The following is a 22007-nucleotide window of genomic DNA, read 5'->3' as shown; positions in this document are numbered from 1 at the left end:
ATGCTTGCCATGCATAACCGCAGCATGAAGAACATCGTTATTCAAGTGCATAATATCCACAGACTCTGAATTCGGCTCGGTCGCATGGAAGAGGCCCATTTCCACGGCTTCTAGCCCATTAGCACCCTTACCTAGCCCTTGCTATTGTCTACTAGACTCTCCTTCAAAAGGCCCAACCTGGAGAGAAGCAAAGGGGTTGTAGTCTGATATGGTCCCTGACAGAAAAGCTGCCCCTTCTTTGCTTTTTATTTTGCCCTTGGTCAAAACATTTTCCTTGCCACGTGGTCTAGATTTGTCGATAATTTTCCTTTTAGAGCCAATAGTGACCCACATGTTGTTATTAGATAATTCATTGCCAAAGATCCAGTCTTTCACGCTAACCCCCGAATTCCCCTCATTTGTATCCTTTTGTCCTCCTACTGGCCGATATACCCCTTTGGTTGTATCCTTGTGCCTGATCCTCAGCTGATTCTTAGGCTCATTCATGTTCCTAGTTTCCTTTTATTCTGCCCTTGTGTGATCGCTATCAGATCTCTTCTTCTCTGCCCCCTACTATTACTGCTCGATCCTACCTTTTCTGTGCTCCCATTAATCCAGAAAAAATCTTGACTAACCAAGCATCTGTGGGCCTAGGTGGTTATCGACCATCTCCGTCGCACCGGTCGGTATCGGGTTCGAGTTGGTCTTTTCGCTGGCAACATTCCCACCATTCTTCGTGGGGCTAACAGTTATCAATGGGCATTCATGTCATTCATGTCGATACCTTCCACAATGAAAACAAACTTGATGTAAACCTTCGTAAATGATCTGTCTATCCTCACCGAAGGCTATAAAAGTAGTAAGCAAGGGTTGTTGAAGATCTATCTCAACACATATTCGAGCGAAACCACCTTTATCATATATTGAGGTTGACCAATCTACTTTAATTGTTTTTCCTACCATATCTCCAATGAGACCAAGAGACTCAACATTATAGAATTCCATTAGGAGATCTGGTATACGAATCCAGGCCACAATCCTTCTCTACTTATCTGTTTTCCATGGGCTGAAGTTTGGACGCCAGCATTGAACTATCAAATAGTGATCATCTATCATCCAAGGTCCCTCCTAAAAAGCAAAATCCCTGTCCTCCCTGTTACTAAAGGAGATGATGTAATAATCATTACTTAATGGAGTCACCTTCATTAGGTCTTTAGGCTTCCACATTCTTTGAATTCGATCAATAAGGACGTGTCTAGGGACTTGAAGTCCCATTAGTTTGATTATCAGCAAATTCATCCACAGTTGACGCCAAGCTATATATTGTTCATTTGTAACCTTAAGCACAGGGTACTTAGTTTTAATCGTTGTCCCTTCCATGTCCTCACTATCCGATCCTTCTTTGTCCAACGAGGGCTCCTCACCCATCTTCTTCTTCGCAAAGAAGGACTTCCCTCCACTCACAATGTCTTCAGTCTCATTGTGCTTCACCAAGTAGCCACCACATCCTAATGATAAAAGTTTGTCTTTACAAGACAAAGGGATGGGTCTCCGATTCGGAACCTCCATAGGTTTAGCCTCTTGTCCCCCTCCTCCTTTCCCAAAGACAAAGTCCATAGGAATCATGCCTTGGTCCAGAGGTTTATCACACTCTCTACCTCCCCCTGATCACAATATCCCGTACCCCTTCCACCGTCACCGTCGCCTGACCTTCTCTCGCCTTTGTTCTCCATCTTTCTCTTTAACTTTTTAAATTTTTAATAGTTAACATACATACTTTTAAAAAAAAGTAATACTACACAGAAGTAATAGAAAAATAAAATTGGAGGTAAATTTAGATAATTATATAATAAATATAGTAAGTTGACTTACATTAAGAACTAGAAAATAAAATTATCTTTTTACCTTATGAATAAACTGATAGGGATAAAGCTTATAAACGCATAAATTGGTTGACCAGCTGAAATTTGGCTTTTTTGTTGTCCTGTTACTCAATTGCTCAACCAAAAAATATTTTTGAAAAGATAAAAGGAGTGGGAAACCTTCATTAACCACAATTAGAGATTTCTTAGGAAGCAGTTACAGATAAAATCTATAAAATAGTTGGACTAAACTAATAGAATTTAGTCCCTTTAATTAAAAAGTACTACTCATATATACTCTATAATGCTTAAATTAATAAGCAATTTGTAAGGGTTTTTTTTATAGGAGATTTTTTAGTTATACATGATGTTATGATGAGGTTTTAAAATTCAACTTATCTAATAAAGCTTGAATAAAAAGATGGAACGAAAATTGATAGGCTGTTCATTAGTTCCTAAATATCTATATAATTGGTTCCATTTAATTATTGCAGGCCTATGAATTAGATTTAATCATATCCACCTTAACTCTTTATGGCCAATTTTATCCATTATGAGGGAAGCACACAAGAGAAGCCAAGACGCTGGAGTGACTTTCGAATCCTCATTTAATTAACACTTTCATTATTATTTTATATTATCTTCTTCTTTGATTGTGTACTTTACAGGTGAAGGCCACACACTAGAACATTCATGGTGCACTAATGGCCACCCCACTACCATTGGCTTTAATTAATTAATTTGCGATTCCTCTGATCCAAAATATAAGTTATTTCTAGCTATTTCATGTGTATTAATAAAAAATAATTAAAAGTATTAAATTTTTCATAAAATCTAAATTTTTTTTGATATGATACCTTCATTAATTGCATTAAACCACAATTAATTCTACTCTCTCTCTCAGTATCCTTGTTAAATATAGTAATACTTCTAGTCCTATATATAAAATCTAATTATACCTTAAACTAAATTTTATATTTTGAACTTAAAGTAGTGTATATGAAAAAATATTTAATACACCTTAAAAGTTAAAGCATTAAATAAAAATGATAATATATAAGATGAGAGAGAGTGAATAATAAAATCAATATTCCTTCCCATTATCTTAGTTTATGAATGATTGAATGTTTTAGGAATAGTGGTACAACCAGCAGTACTTGTCTACTAATCGGATTAGGAAAGTCAAATGAAGTCAACTTTGGATGAGAATGATATATGGCAATAACTAATTTTGTTTTTGTTTGTGTTATTAATAATAAACAAGGAAATATCATATTATATCCAATAAATATTGATTTTTTTTTGTTAAAGTTGAATCATGAGTCATGACTCTCAATTGAATATTATGTGACATTGATGGCACCAAATTAATTATTTCAACCAGGTTAGATGAGAGAAAGAAATACTCCCTATGAACCTTACTAATTATAAGATTTTATAAATTACCATTAATTATTATAAGATCATCGTCTATAATTTTTTTGAGGTACTATAATTATCTTTTCCTTCGACCATTCTTAGTATTGATGTTTTCTAAAACATAAATTAAATCTTTACATTTAATAACTTCGTCGATGATAGTTCTGAAATTATTGTTTTTTTGGTAAGAAGAAATTCATATTCTTGGTTAAACCAAAGCATCCGAAAATTCAGCCACAACAAAAAGAACTGAAAAACCATGGGCCATCCACTGGAACATAACCAAGGGGATACAGAAAAACCAAAACAATTAAGCAAAAAAAATTCTGCTTCAAGCTTAGCGCCTCCAGACTCCAGTGACTCAATTTCTGTGAAGAGAATCCCATTATAAAAGTGGCTAGAAGGGGTGGTTGTCTTCCATCTTGCTCCATCGAGCTCACACCCTTATGTGCCAAAGCTGCCTTCCCAATTGCAACAACAAATTTAAAAACATTAACTAATCTTAATTAATACAATCAACGTCAGTTACATAACAGTCTGTACCATACAACCTATAGGATAATTTAAAAAATCTATATGAAAAAAAGGAGGGTGAAGCAATTGAGATAGAAGGCGCCAAGAAAGGATGAAGCAAAGTAAAGATATCTTAAAGGACTGCCTTAGAAATAGACATAATTTGATTATGTATAGTTGACTAAACTTTTTTGGGATACAAGGGGTTCCTAGGAAATGGCTAGTTGTCTTAGTAAGAATGCCATCTGCCACAAATTTATGAGGATTCGATTGGAGCACATCATTGACATGTTTGTATGTGACTCTATTGATTAAAAAAAAACTAAAGGTGTGAGAATATGAGATTATTTGTGAATCTAACAGAGCAGTTCCAAAGCAGGAAGACACAAGGATACATATATATCCATTGTCTTTCTTTCCCAGCAAACTAGTTGGGATGTAGAGCATTCATGGGAAATAATAGTGGTAATCGGACAGATGATATTGCGAGCAAGATGGATAAGACCATCTTCTAATGCAGTTGAAACAGAGTTCTATCTATATAACCAAACTTTAAAGTCTGATGAGAAGTTAGTTTATGGGAGCCTAATTAGAAAGCATCCAAATCAAAGAGCTTTAGAGCATGGATATGAAATAAAGAGATGTTCCAAGAACTCCTCCTGTGAACAACAAAATAAATAATAATTAGAGACACATCTAGATAGATGGTGAATATAATAAGGATGTTGAAAAGTAAGATTCACTTATGAGACCCGTAATAGATATGAACTCTATATCTCTCTCTCTCCCTGTCTTCTTGATTTCATATAATTTTTTAATTATTTAATGTAATCTTAATTCTCCTAATTATCATTTATGCTTTCCTTATCACATACTTTAAAAGTACGCACTATCTTTTTTTTTTTAAATCTCGAATCTCCTACACATTTCTTCTTTTATTTTGCATTTCATTTTTACTATGATTATCAAATTTGGAAATTGTCGAAATTAATTAAGAGTAACTCTCTCAACATATATACCATTCATAATAAATATAAGCAATTCACATTCTTCAATAAAAATATTCAGACAATAAAAGAAGTAATAATTTTTTTAACTTAGAAGAACAAGTACTAACGGTTTAAAATTATAAGAAGGGATCAAATTCTCAACTTCTTACTTAAAAAGCTTTCATACTGCTAAACTATAAAACTACTGACAAAATTAGCAAAGCTTTTACATTAAACTGCCCAGATCTGAAGTGAATGATTTAAAACAAATGTGTGCTTTATACATATCTTAAAGGTCAAGTGTTGAAAACAAAAACAAAATCACTCTTGTATTTGAAATTTAATTAGTTTAAACCTCAACTGGTCCGCTACTTACCTATTAATAGCAACCTAATCGATATTATTGGTATTACTTTCTTTCTGATCTGTTTGTATATATGATCTTGCTTTGGCTCAGTGGCGTAGAACCTTTTTTGTATTAATTATTTTTATTAACACATGTATCTTTCTATCAAAAGCTTATTTGAAACACTATTATATTCTAAGGGGATGTTTGGATGAAACCAAACCATGGTTTGGAGAATAAATTTTGGAGAGAATAAATTTTGAGAAAAAGTGATTCTAATAAAGTGAGAGTTAAATAGTTGTTGTCGGAAACATTTTTTATATGTGTAAATTACTAAAAAGAGTATAAGTTAATATGATAATTACATAAAAGATAGATTTTATAATATATTTTAATTTGAAGAAATAAAATTGTTAATAAAATAATTTTTACTAACATAATTAATAATATATAAGATAATATAATTAATAAATAATTAATATGTGTCTATATATTTATAAATTATAAGATTAAATATGTTTATAGAAAAATGATTATTTTTTCTAACAGAAAAATATTAATTTGCTTTAAAGATTTTAAACATGAAATTCTATAACATTTTTTCACAACTAGTTTTTATAACAACATACTACCTCTCATCTTTAATATAATTAAGTAATTGTTACTATGTGTGTAAAAACATTTATAAAATATAAGATTAAAAATATTTTTGAAAAAGATGAATAATTTTTTGTAAACAGAAAAGAAATGAATGAAAAAAAGTACTGAAGGTGGAAGAGAATTTAACAACGTACTACCTCTTTTCTGGTAAAAAAAAAAACAGCACACTACCTCTGAACAACGAAGGACCGAAGGCGGAAGATTGAGGGGTATATGTGTTTGGTCAAAAAAAAACAAATCCTCATACCCGTTGGCATTAAAAAAAAACCATCTGACACTCTTCAATTTTCTTCCCAAAAACAGATTCAAAACTCAAATTATAGTTTTGGCCCAAAACCATGATTTTTGATTTCATACGAGTGTTTGGGAAATTTTTTGCCCAAACCAATTATCCAAACACACCCTAAATATGAATATCTCTCTCGGTAGTCTGAGGTTAACTCTCAAATCTTAAGAATGTAACCAAACTCAAGCGAAAATCTAAGGATTTTACTTGAGATTGCACAATGAAAAAAAAATCTCTCGAATAATATTCTCAATAGGCTCTTTATCTCTTACTTTATTTTTTGTTTGGTTTGACAACTACTTGAGGTGGTAGCCAATTACTTTTGGTAACGTATTTTATTTACCAAGCAAGTTACGTATTCACAAGAACAAGTTTAGGTGGGTTTCAATTCCCCTCACGATTAAAAAATAGAGACTATAACAAATAAGAGATAGAGGGGAATACTTTTTTTTTTTTGTGGGTATAGCTCAGAATATCCTCAAGTCTTTTTGGGTTTGAGATTAATCTATGTCGGGCCTGGAGCCTTAGAGATTGAAGCCTTATCAACAAGGACGCTTCCTAAGATTCTGAAGGGTTTCAGGCATACCTGAAATATATTACAATCACAGATAGCCATGTGAATGTCCGGTTAAGGTATTGAACTCGGATCTGGAGACACAGCAAACGCACTCTGGTGGAGGAGGAAGAAGAGAGAATTAGAGGGAGGAGTTGAAACTGATGATATATCAAAACTGAAGCCTCCGGTTGTTTCTTAATTCCACCAAGTTTTGAAAAAAAGAAACTACCTTCACACACGATTATTCTTTAACCGTTCCCTCCCTCTTTTTGTGCAATTTATGTACAATGGTAAAATTCACAACTGAGGACCCAAATTTCCTATTATTTGCATTAGAGTCCCAATATAAATGAGTTTGGGTCTAATCCACCTAGAGTGGACTAGCTCATTTTCCTACATATTCGAATTTGTGTTCTCCTCCTTACAAGAGCAAGACCGCTTACCATCTCAACATACAACTTGTTGGTGAAAGGGGAATATAAATTCGATGCTCATTAACAAAATATTTGGGAGTAGTGCTAGTAAAATCCCTCCCCTTGCTTCCATTTCCCCCTTCCAAGCAATCCTTAAACTTTCTAAATAACTAACTAAATTCTCCTAACTAATGACTTTTATTAAGAGTAATCTTGATATTTTAAAAAAATAACTAACTTCTAGTCTTTTTTATAACAAAAATTTTAAGGCTAGGACAAACTTTTAAGTTCAAAAAGTGTTTATAAAGGTACTTACAGATCACCCATCAACAAGATTCCCATCACATCGGTGGAGGAATTTAAACTCACGACCTTGTAAGTTATAAGCAGACTCTTTACTAACTAAGCTAACTCTTATTGACATAACTAACTTTTACTAATTTCGTTAATTTACGTGAATTCAAAGTTATTATACATTAACCAATAACCATTATTAGGTGCTTATAATGATATCCATATAGTTCTGATTTTACGAGGTGAGATATGAGCTGTCTAATTAAACTAGAGTGTGACATTCATATTCAATTTTTTAATTGGTAACTTTACTCTTTAAATTTTACTTTTATTAAAGCAACAATTATTAAAAACATACAAATTAAATTAAATCGAAACTAATTAGTTTTAATGTAGAAAATACAGATAACGGAGGAGTGCTCCATAATCATTAATTTATATGCACCATTTGTGGGGAGAAGATGAACTCCCAAACATGCATTCTACGGCTTAACATATGCATTTGTCCAAATCATATTTGATTAATACAATTCAAATTTCCATGCGTGCATCCAATCCAAAATTTTCATTTACTAATCTTATAAAAAAGTTGTGATATTTGGAATCAAGTTAATTTGTCTTGGTCATCCAATTCTCTTGTTTGGAGGGGGAAAAAATATGGCTAAGAGCATTCATTGGCCAATTCTGCCGTGGAATGAACGAGTAGGAGACTTAGTAGTCAATGTGCGTGTCTCTCACTTTTGTTGTATTTGTGAAACTTCATCTTCATCTTCATCTTCAAGCTCTTGATGCTTAACGGCCTGTCATGCCCTGCCATATGTATGCTTAACGGTCTTTCTTAATAACTGAACGAAAGATAGAGATATAATCACAATCAATTTGGGTGCTCAATCCAGATATAAACATATGTACAATAATAGAAATACTTCCTCCCTTACTTTTTATAAGAGACAATTGTGGAGTAGAGCATGTTTCTCTTTATGAGGGATATTTAAATGTTGTCTTAAATTTTGTTTGTTAACTTCCTATTTTACTCCTATTTAATGACTTATATTACTCCTATAGTTGCAGTTAATTCCCATATATTCTTTCTTCCACATAAATGAGGGTATTTTTTATGAAAAAATTTGTTTTTTTTAAACATATTTACTATATTTAACTAATTTTAACCAGCATTTCAAGCAACGTAATTTGAGCCATTGTCTCTTGCAAAAAAGAATAGAGGGAAAACTATTTAGTACTCCCTCTTGTATTTATTTATTAGAAGAGGTTACTAGCTAATTCAAATGTACCAATAAAAATAATTAAAAGTCGTATTAAATTTTTCATAAAACTTAAGTGATTTCTAATATTATCACCATTAACTACACTAAATTCTAAATTTAAATTGTCGACGGTTCATTATTAGAAAACACCTTAAGGTGTTATTTCAGGATACCTAGATTGAATAAATCTCCTTGAAGGAGCCATCGATTATACTACCTCTCATCCTTATAAATATAAGAATTAGATAACCAATTTATAAAAATTTAAAAAATTATTTAATTTAATCATTTATAATAAATTTCAAATACTTCTATTAGTCATGTGCATTAGAATCATCTTTTGATGAAAAATCCTTCAATATGTGCAATCATTATGAGAATTACTTAGAGGCAAAATTAATAAATATTGAAGATAAAGTAGATTGAGTTCTTATATTCAGAACCAAATTAAATATCTAACTAGTTCTTATATTAAACACCGAAAGTAATAAACACTAGCTAGCGGAACTTTATCTTTTTTTGTGTACATCTCAAATTTAAAAGGTTATTTTCACTTGATGGTTGAACGTTCCAATCACTTCGCAATGAAGGACAGAAGACAAGCACAGGAAGAGAAGCCAGACACGTAAGTTGGCCTTGGATGGTCACCCGATTTTTCATATTTGAAGAAAAAGAAAAAAGAAATCTGAGCATTATTCATTGCCTAATTCTGTTATATTTGTGGAATGAACAAGGAGACTTGGTCAAAGTCTCTCTTTGTGATAGTATGTGTGCACCTTTTACTTTAGAAAATACAAATAAAGGAGGAGCACTTAAATTCTTTTTACATAAATATTAAAATTAAAAAGTTATTAAATTTTATGCTAAAGTATACATTTGGTCCTTTAACTTTATGTAAAGTTTTATTTTGGTCCTTTAATTTTAAAAATCATACTTTTAGTTTTTTAACCCCAATATTGTTAGTATTAAATGATGATTTTTTATAACAATCATGTTTGTTTTAAATATTAAACTTACTATGTTAGCATTTAGTAATGTTTTATCAGTATTCAAAAGCTCAATATCATCATTTTTTGTTAACAGTTTTAGGGTTAGAGAACTAAGGGTTTACTTTTTCAAGTTAAGGAACCAAAATAAAACCTTGTGTAAAGTTAAAGGACTAAAAGTATACTTTAGCCTAAATTTTAAAACATGATTAATGGGATTTAAGATTCTCTTGGTTTCTATAAAAGTATACTTTAATAGCTTGTTCCCATGAAAACTAAATGAAGGAGGCAAGTGCGCATTCATGTGAAAAATCTAACAATATAACTTATAAATAGGACAAAAAAAAATACATATTCTCTCTGCTTTATAAATAGGGCCCCAAAAGTGTAGCTAACTAACTATGAACATTCAATTCTCAATTCCCTAATCTTATGTTCATCTCCAGTTTTTCCACCATACTAAAAACTGGATTGACTGGTTAATCGGAGAGGTAAGCCCAGATTGAAATTTTACGTAGACGCATGAAGGATTAAAGTTTGAGTCTAAATTTTGTAGAAAACAACTGTAATGCTGCCATTGGAAAGCAGATGCACAGAAGATTAAATCTAGCTAGTCACCAAAAACTGGAAAATATGAACTAAATTATACAACCCCCAATCTTTAATATAAGATCTAAGTAACTAATTTGGAGAGGTGAAAAAAGTTAAATTACTTAATTATAACATATGTTATGTAATTTCTCTAAAATACTTTTGTTTGTGATTAGATTATATATTAATTTATAAGTGGGGCCAATTATTTGGGAGAGAAAAATGATAAATATAAATACTTTAAAATAATTAGTTTAGTAAATTCATTATTCTTCCCAAATTAATCAACTACGTCTTCTATATAAGGACCGGAGGTACTACTTCGTAGTTTCTTTTTCTAGTTATTTTTGAAAATCTTGTGGTAGTTAATTGGAATGCAAGTTAGCATCGGTCAACCCATTCTCTTGTTTGAAGGAAAACATGCTTAAAACTTTGAAGAGCATTCATTGCCTAATTCTGGAGTGGAATTAATGATCGAGTATGAGACTTACTGGTCAATGAGTCTCTCACTTTTGTTGTGCTTGTGAAACTTAATCTTTAATCTATTAAATGCTTATAATAATGACCTGCTCTGTCATGCCATGCAAACGAGTCTTCGTCAGAGTCTTCTAAGAAGTCAAAGATATATAGAGATATAATTCCAAAGATTTTGAATTGTCCAAGTCTTCTTTTATATCTGGTCCCAAAAAAAAAAAAAGTAGCCTTCTTTTATAATTGTGGATATCCTTTATCTTCGAGCTAGCTCTTCATGCTTAATGAGATGCCGTGTTATGCCGTGGGCAACCAAGTCTTCGTCAATGTCTTCTCTTAATAGTCGAAGTAAGTAGAGATTATACTGGATGGGGAAAAATTTAAGAAAAATCACCCAAAAAAAAAACCCGTTAAATTTTAAGAGGACAATAAGTCACACTGGCTATTTTTGTAATAAAGGCTTTTAAGAGTCCAAAATAACTATAAAATATCTGCGTTAATTTCACAATTATTATGTGGTGATGATAGTCCAACCCTCTTCAAGCCCCACCAAGAGAGATATTAGGGTGATGCAAATATCTTCTAGTGTAGGATAATGAGTATAAATCCCCAAGACTTTGATTTGCCCAAGTCTTCTCTTATAATGTGTAGCGTCTGTAGCCCCATATATCCCTTGTCAGCACTGGATGGAAAAATTTATTTTAGTTAATTAGTGCATCTGCAACATAAAATTGTTAATAAAATTTAAATTATTAAGAAATAAATAACTAATTTTAAATCTGTTTAAAATTACTCATACGCAGCTTTCCAATCATGACTTATGGAATACGAGATAAATATGTGAGAGAGGTTTTATCTCGATTTACATAATACGTTATTATTAATGCTCATAATCATGATTCTAAAATAATCCAATTTTGTCGTCGCGCACACGCTTGGAATCATACAGCTAAAAACATAAGTAATAAAAGTCATATCCATGGAAGACAGCATACATATGTTCATGTTATAAATACTTTATCTATATATTAGCTTTGCTGATCATATCAGAATGCGCAGAATCATCACCATCATATACCAAGTAGTGATTAAACGATGGGTAAGGCATTGCTTTTGAAACTGGCATTATTATTATCTGCCTTCGCACTGGCCGCGGCGGCGACGGCGGGTTGCAATAGAAAGTGCGGGAACGTGGACATCTCTTATCCCTTCGGCATGACGAAGGACTGCTTCAAAGACCCTGATTTTCAAATAAAATGCAGCAATTCTTCCTCCGGGCAGCATATTCCATACTTAGCAAGTAGTGAGGAAGACCACACCGTGCAGGTTCTCAACATCTCCGGGGATAATAGTGAGATTCTTGTCTCTATGCCTGTTCTTGATGTTTGCTATTATCCCAGCCAAGATGCATCTAGGTGGTGGCGTCGTTTTTGGGTGCCTCTCAAGTTTGGCATATCCAGTAGAAAGAACAAATTCAAGGTAAAGGGGTGTAATACCTACGCTTTCCTCTATGACTGGAAAGGAAAAAGCCTTCACGGCTGCAACGCGGGATGCGATAACCGGAGTTCAGTGGCCGGTGAGTGCCAGAGTGCTTTGGAGCAAGCCGTTGGAAGTTATACCATTAATATGGTATTTTACAGTAGTGATACGTCTGATGACTATGCTCGTTGCAGTTATGCATTTGTTGAGAAGAACGAAACTCTTAACTTCCCCGTCGTCGACAGCGACCTCAAGGAGCGAAGAGAAAGTAACAGATCTAAGGTAATTCTCGATTGGGCAGTTGATCAGAACAGATCATCATGCCGCGGAGCCTGCAAAAGTGATCATGCGGAATGCGAAGAATCAGAAAGTGTCAGTGGCTATTACTACTGTAAATGTAAAACGGGGTTCAAAGGCAACCCCTACACCGCGGGTGGCTGCAAAGGTAATTATGAAAATTTTGAGGTTTTAACCCCACAGTTTTTTTTTTAATGATTTTCTTGGGGGTAAAATACAACAGCACCCTCTCTCGTTTTAAACCTCTTTTCTTTTCTTTTATTTAGAAGTAATTTTGCCAAACACGGGACAAATATATGAGAGAGTTTTATTCCAATTTATATGAAACCATTTCCTTAAGTACTTACGGAGTTTGAAGCCTCTAATACCCTATGGATTTGAAGTGTTTGCTGAAAAAATCCCAAAATAAAAAAATTAGACTGACTGACTAATTCAACTAAGAAACCAATGAACCGGCTAGTGGATCCAATTTGGTTTGGATGTTAAACCCAGAGGATTGAACTAGTTGGTCAAATTGAAGTGAACCTGTGTAAACCATTAATGAATCAGTTTGAATGATTATATTATTATTAGTCTTATTTTTTCTCATCCAACTCCTAATATATTAGTCCCTATAGATTTAAATGAATTTTAATGACGATTTTGGTATCGGTGATTATTAATTTTAGTTAATAATGAATTATAAAGATAAAAAATCTTAATATTGTTATGTTTTGTTATTATTATAATCAAGCTATTATTACATTTCTTTATATTTTGTTATTAGTGATTATTAATATTGTTATATTTTAATTATTTTTAATTAAATTATATTATTTTAATATGACTGGTTGGATCCTGATTTGACCAACTGACCTTTTAACTATTACTTTAACCGGTTTAATACCCGATTCGATTTTTTATTCCTTGAACAAAATCATAGTAAGCTCTGGCACAACGATGGTGACGGTGTTTTCTTTGCTTTTGCTTTCTTAAAGTAAATAGCTGACAATACCACAATTTTAAATATTTATTTATTAACCAGTGCAATAGGATTATTTTTTTTCACAGGATTAATTGTGGTATGATGTGTACGTAATTTCAGATGTGGATGAGTGCCAGGACATCACCTTAAATGATTGCTGGCATAAGGAGCGTTGTCACAATACCCTTGGTAACCACACATGTTCTTGTCCAGATGGACAAAAAGGCAACGGCCGCAATGGCACTGAGCCAGGCTCACGCTGCAGCCCTCCTGATGGGCCTAACCTTGTAATTCCAGTAGGTAAGCATTTAGATCTATTAAAAATTCCTTTCTTTTTTTAGTTTGACTTGATTTGGAATTGAATTGCTATATATATTTTTAAAATTAAATCCTAATCATTTTTTCAGTCATAGTCATTAATACTTTATTAAATCATTAGTCATGGCAATTCCATCTAAAATTGATGCTACACTATTGTTTAGTTACGTGTGTATTTTAAGGTATCAAGCTACTTTATTTCCAAAATTTTAACTTTTTAAAATTATTTTCATTAATTGCAAATATATTAAAGGGCAGCTTTGAATGTGAAAATCTTTAAAATATGTTTTAAAATAACTAAGTCAACCAAAATAATTTTTTAATATCTGTAAATTAATTATTAAGTTTCTACATTAAATAAATGTATTTATTAAACATTAAGTATAGGGAGAATTATCATGATGTCCTAGTGAGAAAATTTAATTATCAAAAAATTACAATAACAAGTAATTAACATGAACCTGTTGTCATTTCTTGTCATAAAATTTATCATTACATAATCTTCAATTATCAATAGATTTTATAGTAATTAATTCTCCCTCAAATGTGTGCATCTATATAAATATATATATCAATATTTTTATTTTTTAGGACAAGTAGATACTAAACTTGAAAGTTTTCCCCCCATCCACATTGAACAAATTGTGTGTTTTTCTCAAATTAAAGTGAAAAAAATAACCAAAAAAAATGATACCAAATATAATTTAGTTTCTAATTTTAAAAATAAACTATTTTCTAAAAATTTCAAATATTTTGTAAACGTAATGGGATAACAGTTTGCTTTAACTATATTCAATTGGACAAAATCTGTACTGCCAACTTTAAAGTTCAAACCATAGTTTATTTCTTTGCAGTTTATTTAGCATTTTGTGCTGGAAAAAATGATTAGACATGCGCATAGGACTGGCGTCTTCACACTTTTGAAATCACATTTCGAAACTTCTTTCAAGAAAAACTCACATCTTGAACTCTATACGTGTAGTTGTTACTTTAGCTTTGTTGGGTGCCTTCACACTTGTCTCCACATTATGTTGGGCACACAAGCAAAGGAGTCTGATGCAACTCAGACAGAGAAATTTTGAGCAAAATGGAGGAAACTTGCTTCTACAACAACTTTCACAACAACAAAGATATACTGACAGAACCAGAATATTTACAAAAGTTGAGCTTAAGAATGCCACAAACAACTTTGATGAAAGCAGAATTCTTGGTCGTGGAGGACAAGGCACGGTTTATAAAGGTATATTGCCAGACAACACAATTGTTGCAATTAAGAAGTCCAGAGTTGGTGGGGATCCCCAAAATATTAAAAGTTTTATCAATGAAGTGTTTGTGCTTTCCCAGATCAACCACAGGCATGTGGTCAAACTTTTGGGATGTTGTCTTGAAACTGAAGTGCCTTTGTTAGTGTATGAGTTTGTAGAGAATGGAAGCCTTCTTGACCACCTAGACCCATCAAAAAATGAATGTTCTATCACATGGGAGACTCGATTAAGAATAGCTACAGAAACTGCTGAGGCCATTTCCTATTTACATTCTGCAGCTTCTATTCCAATTATCCATAGAGATATCAAGTCTGCCAATATACTTTTAGACCATAATGATAGAGCAAAGGTATCTGATTTTGGAGCTTCAAGACTTGTCCATCTTGGTGAAGCTCAAGTTGCCACTGTGGTTCAAGGAACAATAGGATATCTGGATCCTGAGTACCTTCAAACGGGTCAGTTGAATGAGAAGAGTGATGTCTATAGTTTTGGAATTGTGCTGCTGGAGTTACTCACTGGGAGTAAGGCTTTTAAATTCAATACATTGGCTAGCCATTTTGTGTCTTCAATGAGAGAAGATCGCCTGTGGGAGATTCTTGATAGGCGAGTACTAGACCAGAAGAAGAACGCAAAACAGTTGAAAGAAGTAGCCTTATTGGCAAGCAGATGCATTAGGGTTAATGGAGAGGAAAGGCCAACAATGAAAGAAGTAGCAATGGAGTTAGAGGGTCTAATTGCAATGGAAAAGCATCTTCAAGAGAAGGACAAGGATATGATGAAAGCAGAAGAAAGTGAATACTTATTGGGCCATTACACTAATGATGGATATGGGAGTGCCAGTGCTAGCTTCTCAGTTGCTAGCCATGATAGCATACAAAAGCAAGTGGCATTTGAGATTATAGATGGTGGGCGATGATCTTATACTATATTCTTAATTGTGTTCTGTTTCTACTTTTCTGGGAGATTTAAGAAATGTGAGAGTACAACGGAAGGTGATAAAAACCTACCTAGTAATTTGTTTGCAGTTAGTTCCTGTAAGTTGCAAATTTAATTTTCATACATTTTATAATGTGTGTGTGGCTCTTGATACTTGTCTTTTTAGTCTCATAATCTACTCCTTGAGTTAAATAACTAATTCTGCAGAGAAATCAATAACATTAGTTAAGTGTAAAAAAGACATGTTGATTTTCTTAGAGTATATCTTTTAGCTATTTGTATTATAATTTACTCTCTTGATGAAAAACTCCTTCAATATGTATAATTAACTGAAATCTTATATTGAGGGGAAAAAAATCATCTGCCAACTCATTCAATATAGAAGAAAAATGATAGCTTCCGCTGGTTATATCATCCAACAAGCCTTCTTAGATCTTGTCGCATTATTTTTAGCACTTAGTTTAAATATAAATTATGCCATTTTGCAGGTTTTAAGGTCAAGGAAAAGAAAAAAAGAAAAAGAAAAGCCCCCTTTGTTGCCCTCTTATTTTAAAGAAGTAAATATATAAAAAAAAGAGAAATTTTTAGCTACTCCCAGAATACCAAATCATATTAACTCTGTCGATTAAGAACCCTCCACCTCATATAATTTTAACCCACGTCATCAACTCATACACATCAATTTGTTGTTTTACAATTACAATAATAAAAATTAATTTTCCTCTTTTGCCCCAGTTTCCTCTTTCTCCGCTTCTTTCTTCTCTCTTCATCTATCTCATATCTCTTTTCCATTTTTTGGCCATCGATCGACAATGGGCATATATCCACGGCCGCCGCGCTCTTACGAAATGCTCTGACTTAGCCAGAATGCTTCATCGAGAGGGATCAAGTTGGCTAATCGGAACTTTACCCCCTCCATGGCGCCGCGTGGTGCCGGTGAGTTCGTAGGTAATAGCAATGCCGACTCTGAAGAGAATGAATAGGGGGATGAGGATTTTGATAATAGAGATGAAGGAGACCATTTTGCCAACAAAAGTTATATAATGTTCTTGTTACCATGGTTGAGGAAGAAGCGAACAACACAGTCCGAGAGTATTCTAATAATTTGCCCAACATGTTGTGCCTTCTCCTCCACACTTGATGTTGTGCTACGAATCTGGATATGGTGCTAGGGCCGAAGGAAAAAGAGAGTTTGAGGCTTTGTTTGGTTCAACGGAAGGAGGAGAGGGTAGGTTAATCAAAAGAAGGGGAGGGAAAGAGAAAAGAAGTCATGATTTTGTTTGGTTGTTGGAGAGGGAAAGGGAGCAAATATTTCTTATTTGATTCATAAGAGGAGGGGAGAGGAGATAATTATAAATTAACAAATATGTCATCTCTATATTTAGACTAATTTATTTTTTTTATTACAATATTTATACCAAAATTATTATTTTTTAATTTATCAATTTAAATAAAAACAATTCCCCCACTTACATGTGATAAAAACATGATAAAACTAAAAATAATTAGAAAATATGATAAAAAAATTTAACATTCTATATCATTAATTTTATAAATATATCTATTAATATATATGATATGTATATATTAATATATATGCATGTTATCTGAGATTATAATACACACACTATGATATATAATTATAATACACATATGTAATGATATTTATATATTAATATATATGATATGTATATATTATATAATTATAATATTATATTATCATTATCAAATATTATTATTATTAGTGGTTAAAAAAAAGAAGTGAAAAAAAAATTTTAATAAGATAGACAAACTTGAAATATTGAAAAGCTAGTATGGGTAGTTTGATCAATGTTAGATATAATTTTTTTTTCCTCTAAAAAATCCTAAATTTAGAAGGGAGCATAGGGAGAAGAGGGGAGCACTAGAAAACAAATTTCTTCCTTCCCCTCCCTTCTATTTTTTCCAACCAAACACACTTATCTCCTTCCTTATCCTCCCTTCATAATCCTCCAACCAAACAAAGCCTGGGGTCTCCTGAAGGCAGAAGAAAGAGGGTTAATGGGTATAAGTCGGATCACTCGTGGGTTGGTATTATATGAGGTGGAGGGTTCTCATTGGACAGAATTGATATGATTTGGCACTCTGAGAGTACCTAAAAATTTCTCTAAACAAAGGGGGTGATTCTATTTATTTCGTTTAAGAAATAATACTGGGGGATTCTAATAAACCAAACCCTCTAATATGTGAAATTATGATTTGGAATTCTTAATTTAAAAAATAACAAATAAAAATCTGGTTTTATAGTCAACTTATTATTTAATATACTTTCAATCAAGTTATAATTTAGTCTACTGAAAATATTATTTTTTAAAATAAATTTATTATATTTCATAAAGTATTTCAGATATAATCATAATTTCACGTATTATTAGGAAGTCTCTGTTTACTATTTTCCCTTACTTAAAAACCAAGCCCCTTCAAGATGATAACCGGAGTAGGAAACGCCGAAAGAAACAGAAAAGCTAGTGTGGGAACGACGGTCCCAGGAGGATCAACAATCTTCCGGAGAGACGTAAAACCTAAACCCCGGACGATCGAGCAAAGCTTGCTCTCAAAGCTTTCATCCCATTCCTTCCATACCACTCCGCTGTCTCCTACGTTTCCTTTCTCGAAAGGCTCCGACTTTATTTGATTCCGACGCTGTCGCACTGCTGGTATGTTGTTTTTTGTTTTTCTCCGACTGTGTTGGTAGTGAAAGACCCTAATTGGCCATTGGTTGATTCTTTTTTGTCTGCTAGGTTTTCTTGATTTTGAATTCGAACACTGATTTGGGGTTGAGGAGCAATGGCTATTGCGGCCCCTGGGCAGCTGAACCTTAACGAGTACCCTTCATGGGGATCCAGAAGTGTTGATTGCTTCGAAAAGTTGGAGCAGATTGGCGAGGGAACTTATGGGTTAGTCTTAACTTCTTTCTCTTTGTTTCCTTCTTGCAGTGTGACTATATTTGTTGATTGTTGTTTCTGTTTTAGTTTTGCAATGATTCATGGAATTGGAAGACGCCAACTTAGGTGTAAGAATTGCAAATTGGGTTCATTGTGACAGATGTTCCCTGATATTAATGAAGTCTTGAGTTTCATTTGTCATTAATATAAGCAGCCGACGGTTAAAAATTTAAATTCTAATTTTACAAATATAAGAATAGCACTTTTGTGAGGTTATTAGCAGTTAATAGGTATGTATACCGTTATCTGCAGCCATCAAATCAGTTTTTATAAAGATTTTTTTTGGCCATTTTCTTTTTTTCTGAATTCTAATCAGCATCCTTTTTTTTTTTTTGTGGGACTCAGTTCCCCATTACACGACATACTTGAATTGAATTGCTAGAAACTTTTAACTTTCTTTGCGAACATGTCTTGTCTTAAGTTTCCCTTTTAAGACATATGCTTGAGTTATAGCCTGCTGGTAGAGTTGTTAGCCTATTTCTGTTCCAAAAAAAATCTTGTTTCTGGGTGTATCCTTCATTGCTGATGCTGCAAGAAGGAACTGATCCATACCTTTGTGCTTGCAGCCAAGTTTACATGGCTAGAGAAATCAGAACAGGTGAAATTGTTGCTTTGAAGAAAATAAGAATGGACAATGAGAGAGAGGGGGTATCTCTTTGATCGCCTTGCTGAATGTTATTTACTCTACTATGGGGGCTTTAGATAATTTTATTTACGATCTAGCTGATCTGAGCATAAATGAGAACCTCCAAGTGACCCTCAATAATTGAGAAAGTATTATTGGTCCTCTGCTGCTAACTTTGTATTACGTGGTTCTTCCCTGAATTGTTGCTTTTGCTGCAGTTTCCTATTACTGCTATTCGTGAAATCAAAATTCTGAAAAAATTACACCATGAAAATGTTATTAAGTTGAAGGAGATAGTGACATCACCAGGTAAAGGTTTTAAATATATAAATGTGGATTGTTATGAAACTTTGCTTTTGCTATTAAAATGACTGGTCTTTTTATCCCCAGGCCCTGAGAAAGATGAGCAAGGGAAGCCAGGTTTCCATTTTCAATATTATCTAATTACCTCATTAACAATTAGCACACCAGTGCCTAATTTGCTTTATCATTTCACTATCAAATTCCTTTAGTTTCTTTGTTATCTGGCATCTTACCATGTCTGCATTTTTCTTTGTGCTGGATACTACAGATGGAAACAAATATAAAGGTGGTATTTATATGGTATTCGAATACATGGACCATGATTTGACTGGTCTTGCTGATCGACCTGGGATGAGATTTACAGTTCCCCAAATCAAGGTATTGCTGCAAATATTGTTTAAATCAAATGTTAGTGGTAGTAATCCATTTAAACATTTTCTGACTTGCTTCTCCTGGCCTAAGTGTTACATGAGACAGCTTTTGACGGGTCTTCATTATTGCCATGTGAATCAAGTACTTCATCGTGATATAAAAGGTTTGTGTAAAGCTGGATTTCATCCCTAGAGGCTTATTTATTTTAATTTTTTATTGTATATGATATGCATATTTCATGTATTTTGTTCTGATGCAGGATCCAATCTTCTTATAGACAATGAAGGCAATCTGAAGCTTGCAGATTTCGGACTTGCACGATCATTTTCTAATGACCACAATGCAAATCTTACAAATCGTGTGATCACATTATGGTATAGGTAAATAGTGTGACTTTTTAGGTGCATGAGTTTTGTTTTAATTTTTCTATGACAGTTTAATCTGGGTTAAGAAAGGGGGATTTATGAAAGTGGTGTGTACTCTTAACGGATTTGGTCTTGATCTTGATATATTCAGACCCCCAGAGCTGCTGCTGGGAACAACAAAGTATGGACCTGCTGTTGATATGTGGTCTGTTGGATGTATTTTTGCTGAGCTTCTCCATGGCAAGCCTATCTTCCCTGGAAAAGATGAGGTCATTAATATTTCTCTAATTATTGTGGTTTTATAATTTTCAAGTGTTTGGTTGATTAGTGTGCATGAGAACGAAGTGCACTAGCAAGTTAGGTGATACTGTATGTACGGCAGGTTTTTCCTTTATGTTGTCCATGAAGGCACAAATTATTGTGGGAAAATATTTGTTTTTCTTTTTAATTTCTCTCCGTCTAAGTACTTGCTACCATTTTTTATATGCATATTGTAAACTTCTTCTCTTGGTAACTGTAATTACCTCTTCACTTCAATCAAGTGGCTTCAGATTCAGGTTCTTATTTTCATATTGATCTAAGTAGTTATTCAACCCTGTAATAGTTGCAGTAAATGTGGTTTACTGGAAAATATGAAGCTTATATCGTTCGTTAGGATGTTAGATGGCATGCAAATGGCAAGAATTGGCTAGAATACTGGATCCAACTTTCATATATCCTTTATTTGAGAATTTATTTGTGCCTTGCATGCATTCCTTTTCTTGTTTTACTCCTCTAGTTTTAAATATAGGAGCTAGTTTTCTTTTTTTGGCCGAAAATATATAGGAGCTAGTTAGATAGTTGGTTTTGTTCCTAAATGTTAGACCTTAATTCATTTACTCTCATATGTATCATTTTTTCCCGAACGAATTTATCTAACTTATGAGTAATTTATTTGGGGAGATCGTGTTACATTTGTTAGAATTAAGTAATTTATTTAACTTCTTAATCTCCTCAAATTAGTTAAATAACTCTTACATTGAGGATCAGAGGAGTATAATATATGGCCTTTGGTGTATATATTAATTCTAATCATCTCTTTTATAGCTGAAATTGTAATACTTGTTCACTTTGTAAAAATTGTAGCCAGAACAACTAAACAAAATTTTTGAGCTTTGTGGAGCACCAGATGAAGTGAACTGGCCTGGGGTTTCTAAGTGTCCATGGTATAATCAGTTCAAACCCACAAGACCAATGAAAAGACGGCTGAGGGAAGTCTTCAGGCAGTGAGTATCACCGTAACAGCATCAATAATCCTATGTTGCTGCATTCTGTCTCCTTGTTAATTATCTTAATAGCTTTTCTCCATCACGCTTGGATTATAGTTTTGATCGCCATGCTTTAGAATTGCTGGAGAGGATGTTGACACTTGATCCTGCTCAGGTACATCGCCTATCATAGTTCTGATCTGATTTTGGAGCTTTAAAAGC

General features: G+C 33.1%; 2 protein-coding genes across 5 annotated transcripts in view; both read left to right on the top strand.

Moving 5' to 3' along the window:
* The window catches only part of LOC114739970 (wall-associated receptor kinase 3-like), a 26658-nt gene extending 10639 nt beyond the window's left edge, over nt 1-16019 (top strand). For both annotated transcript variants that reach the window (XM_028928087.1, XM_028928078.1), the window contains exon 3: nt 14671-16019. In XM_028928087.1, coding sequence (XP_028783920.1) covers nt 14671-15869 — 1199 coding nt within the window. In that variant the 3' untranslated portion in view covers nt 15870-16019. The remainder of the gene's footprint in view (nt 1-14670) is intronic.
* Nucleotides 1-22007, top strand: part of LOC114739981 (cyclin-dependent kinase C-2) — a 26498-nt gene extending 4491 nt beyond the window's left edge. Inside the window, exons 1-11 of one of the 3 annotated variants that reach the window (XR_003739660.1) lie at nt 18499-18585; nt 18670-18825; nt 19440-19521; nt 19717-19807; nt 19889-19918; nt 20070-20179; nt 20264-20336; nt 20433-20553; nt 20690-20807; nt 21668-21803; nt 21903-21919. Coding sequence is in view for 2 of the 3 variants with exons in the window: in XM_028928106.1 (XP_028783939.1) it covers nt 18716-18825; nt 19440-19521; nt 19717-19807; nt 19889-19918; nt 20070-20179; nt 20264-20336; nt 20433-20553; nt 20690-20807; nt 21664-21803; nt 21903-21978 (951 nt within the window). In the remaining variant the exon portion in view is untranslated. Of the gene's footprint in view, nt 1-18498; nt 18586-18665; nt 18826-19439; nt 19522-19716; nt 19808-19888; nt 19919-20069; nt 20180-20263; nt 20337-20432; nt 20554-20689; nt 20808-21663; nt 21804-21902 lie in introns of those variants that run through there. The other 2 variants (XM_028928097.1, XM_028928106.1) reach the window with 2 other exon arrangements.

This window comes from Neltuma alba, unplaced genomic scaffold (assembly GCF_004799145.2).
Source record: "Neltuma alba isolate B1F8T4 unplaced genomic scaffold, ASM479914v2 tig00000507_pilon, whole genome shotgun sequence".
In the NCBI taxonomy this organism is placed as follows: Eukaryota; Viridiplantae; Streptophyta; class Magnoliopsida; order Fabales; family Fabaceae; genus Neltuma; species Neltuma alba.
This window is presented reverse-complemented; position numbering and strand designations above follow the sequence as displayed.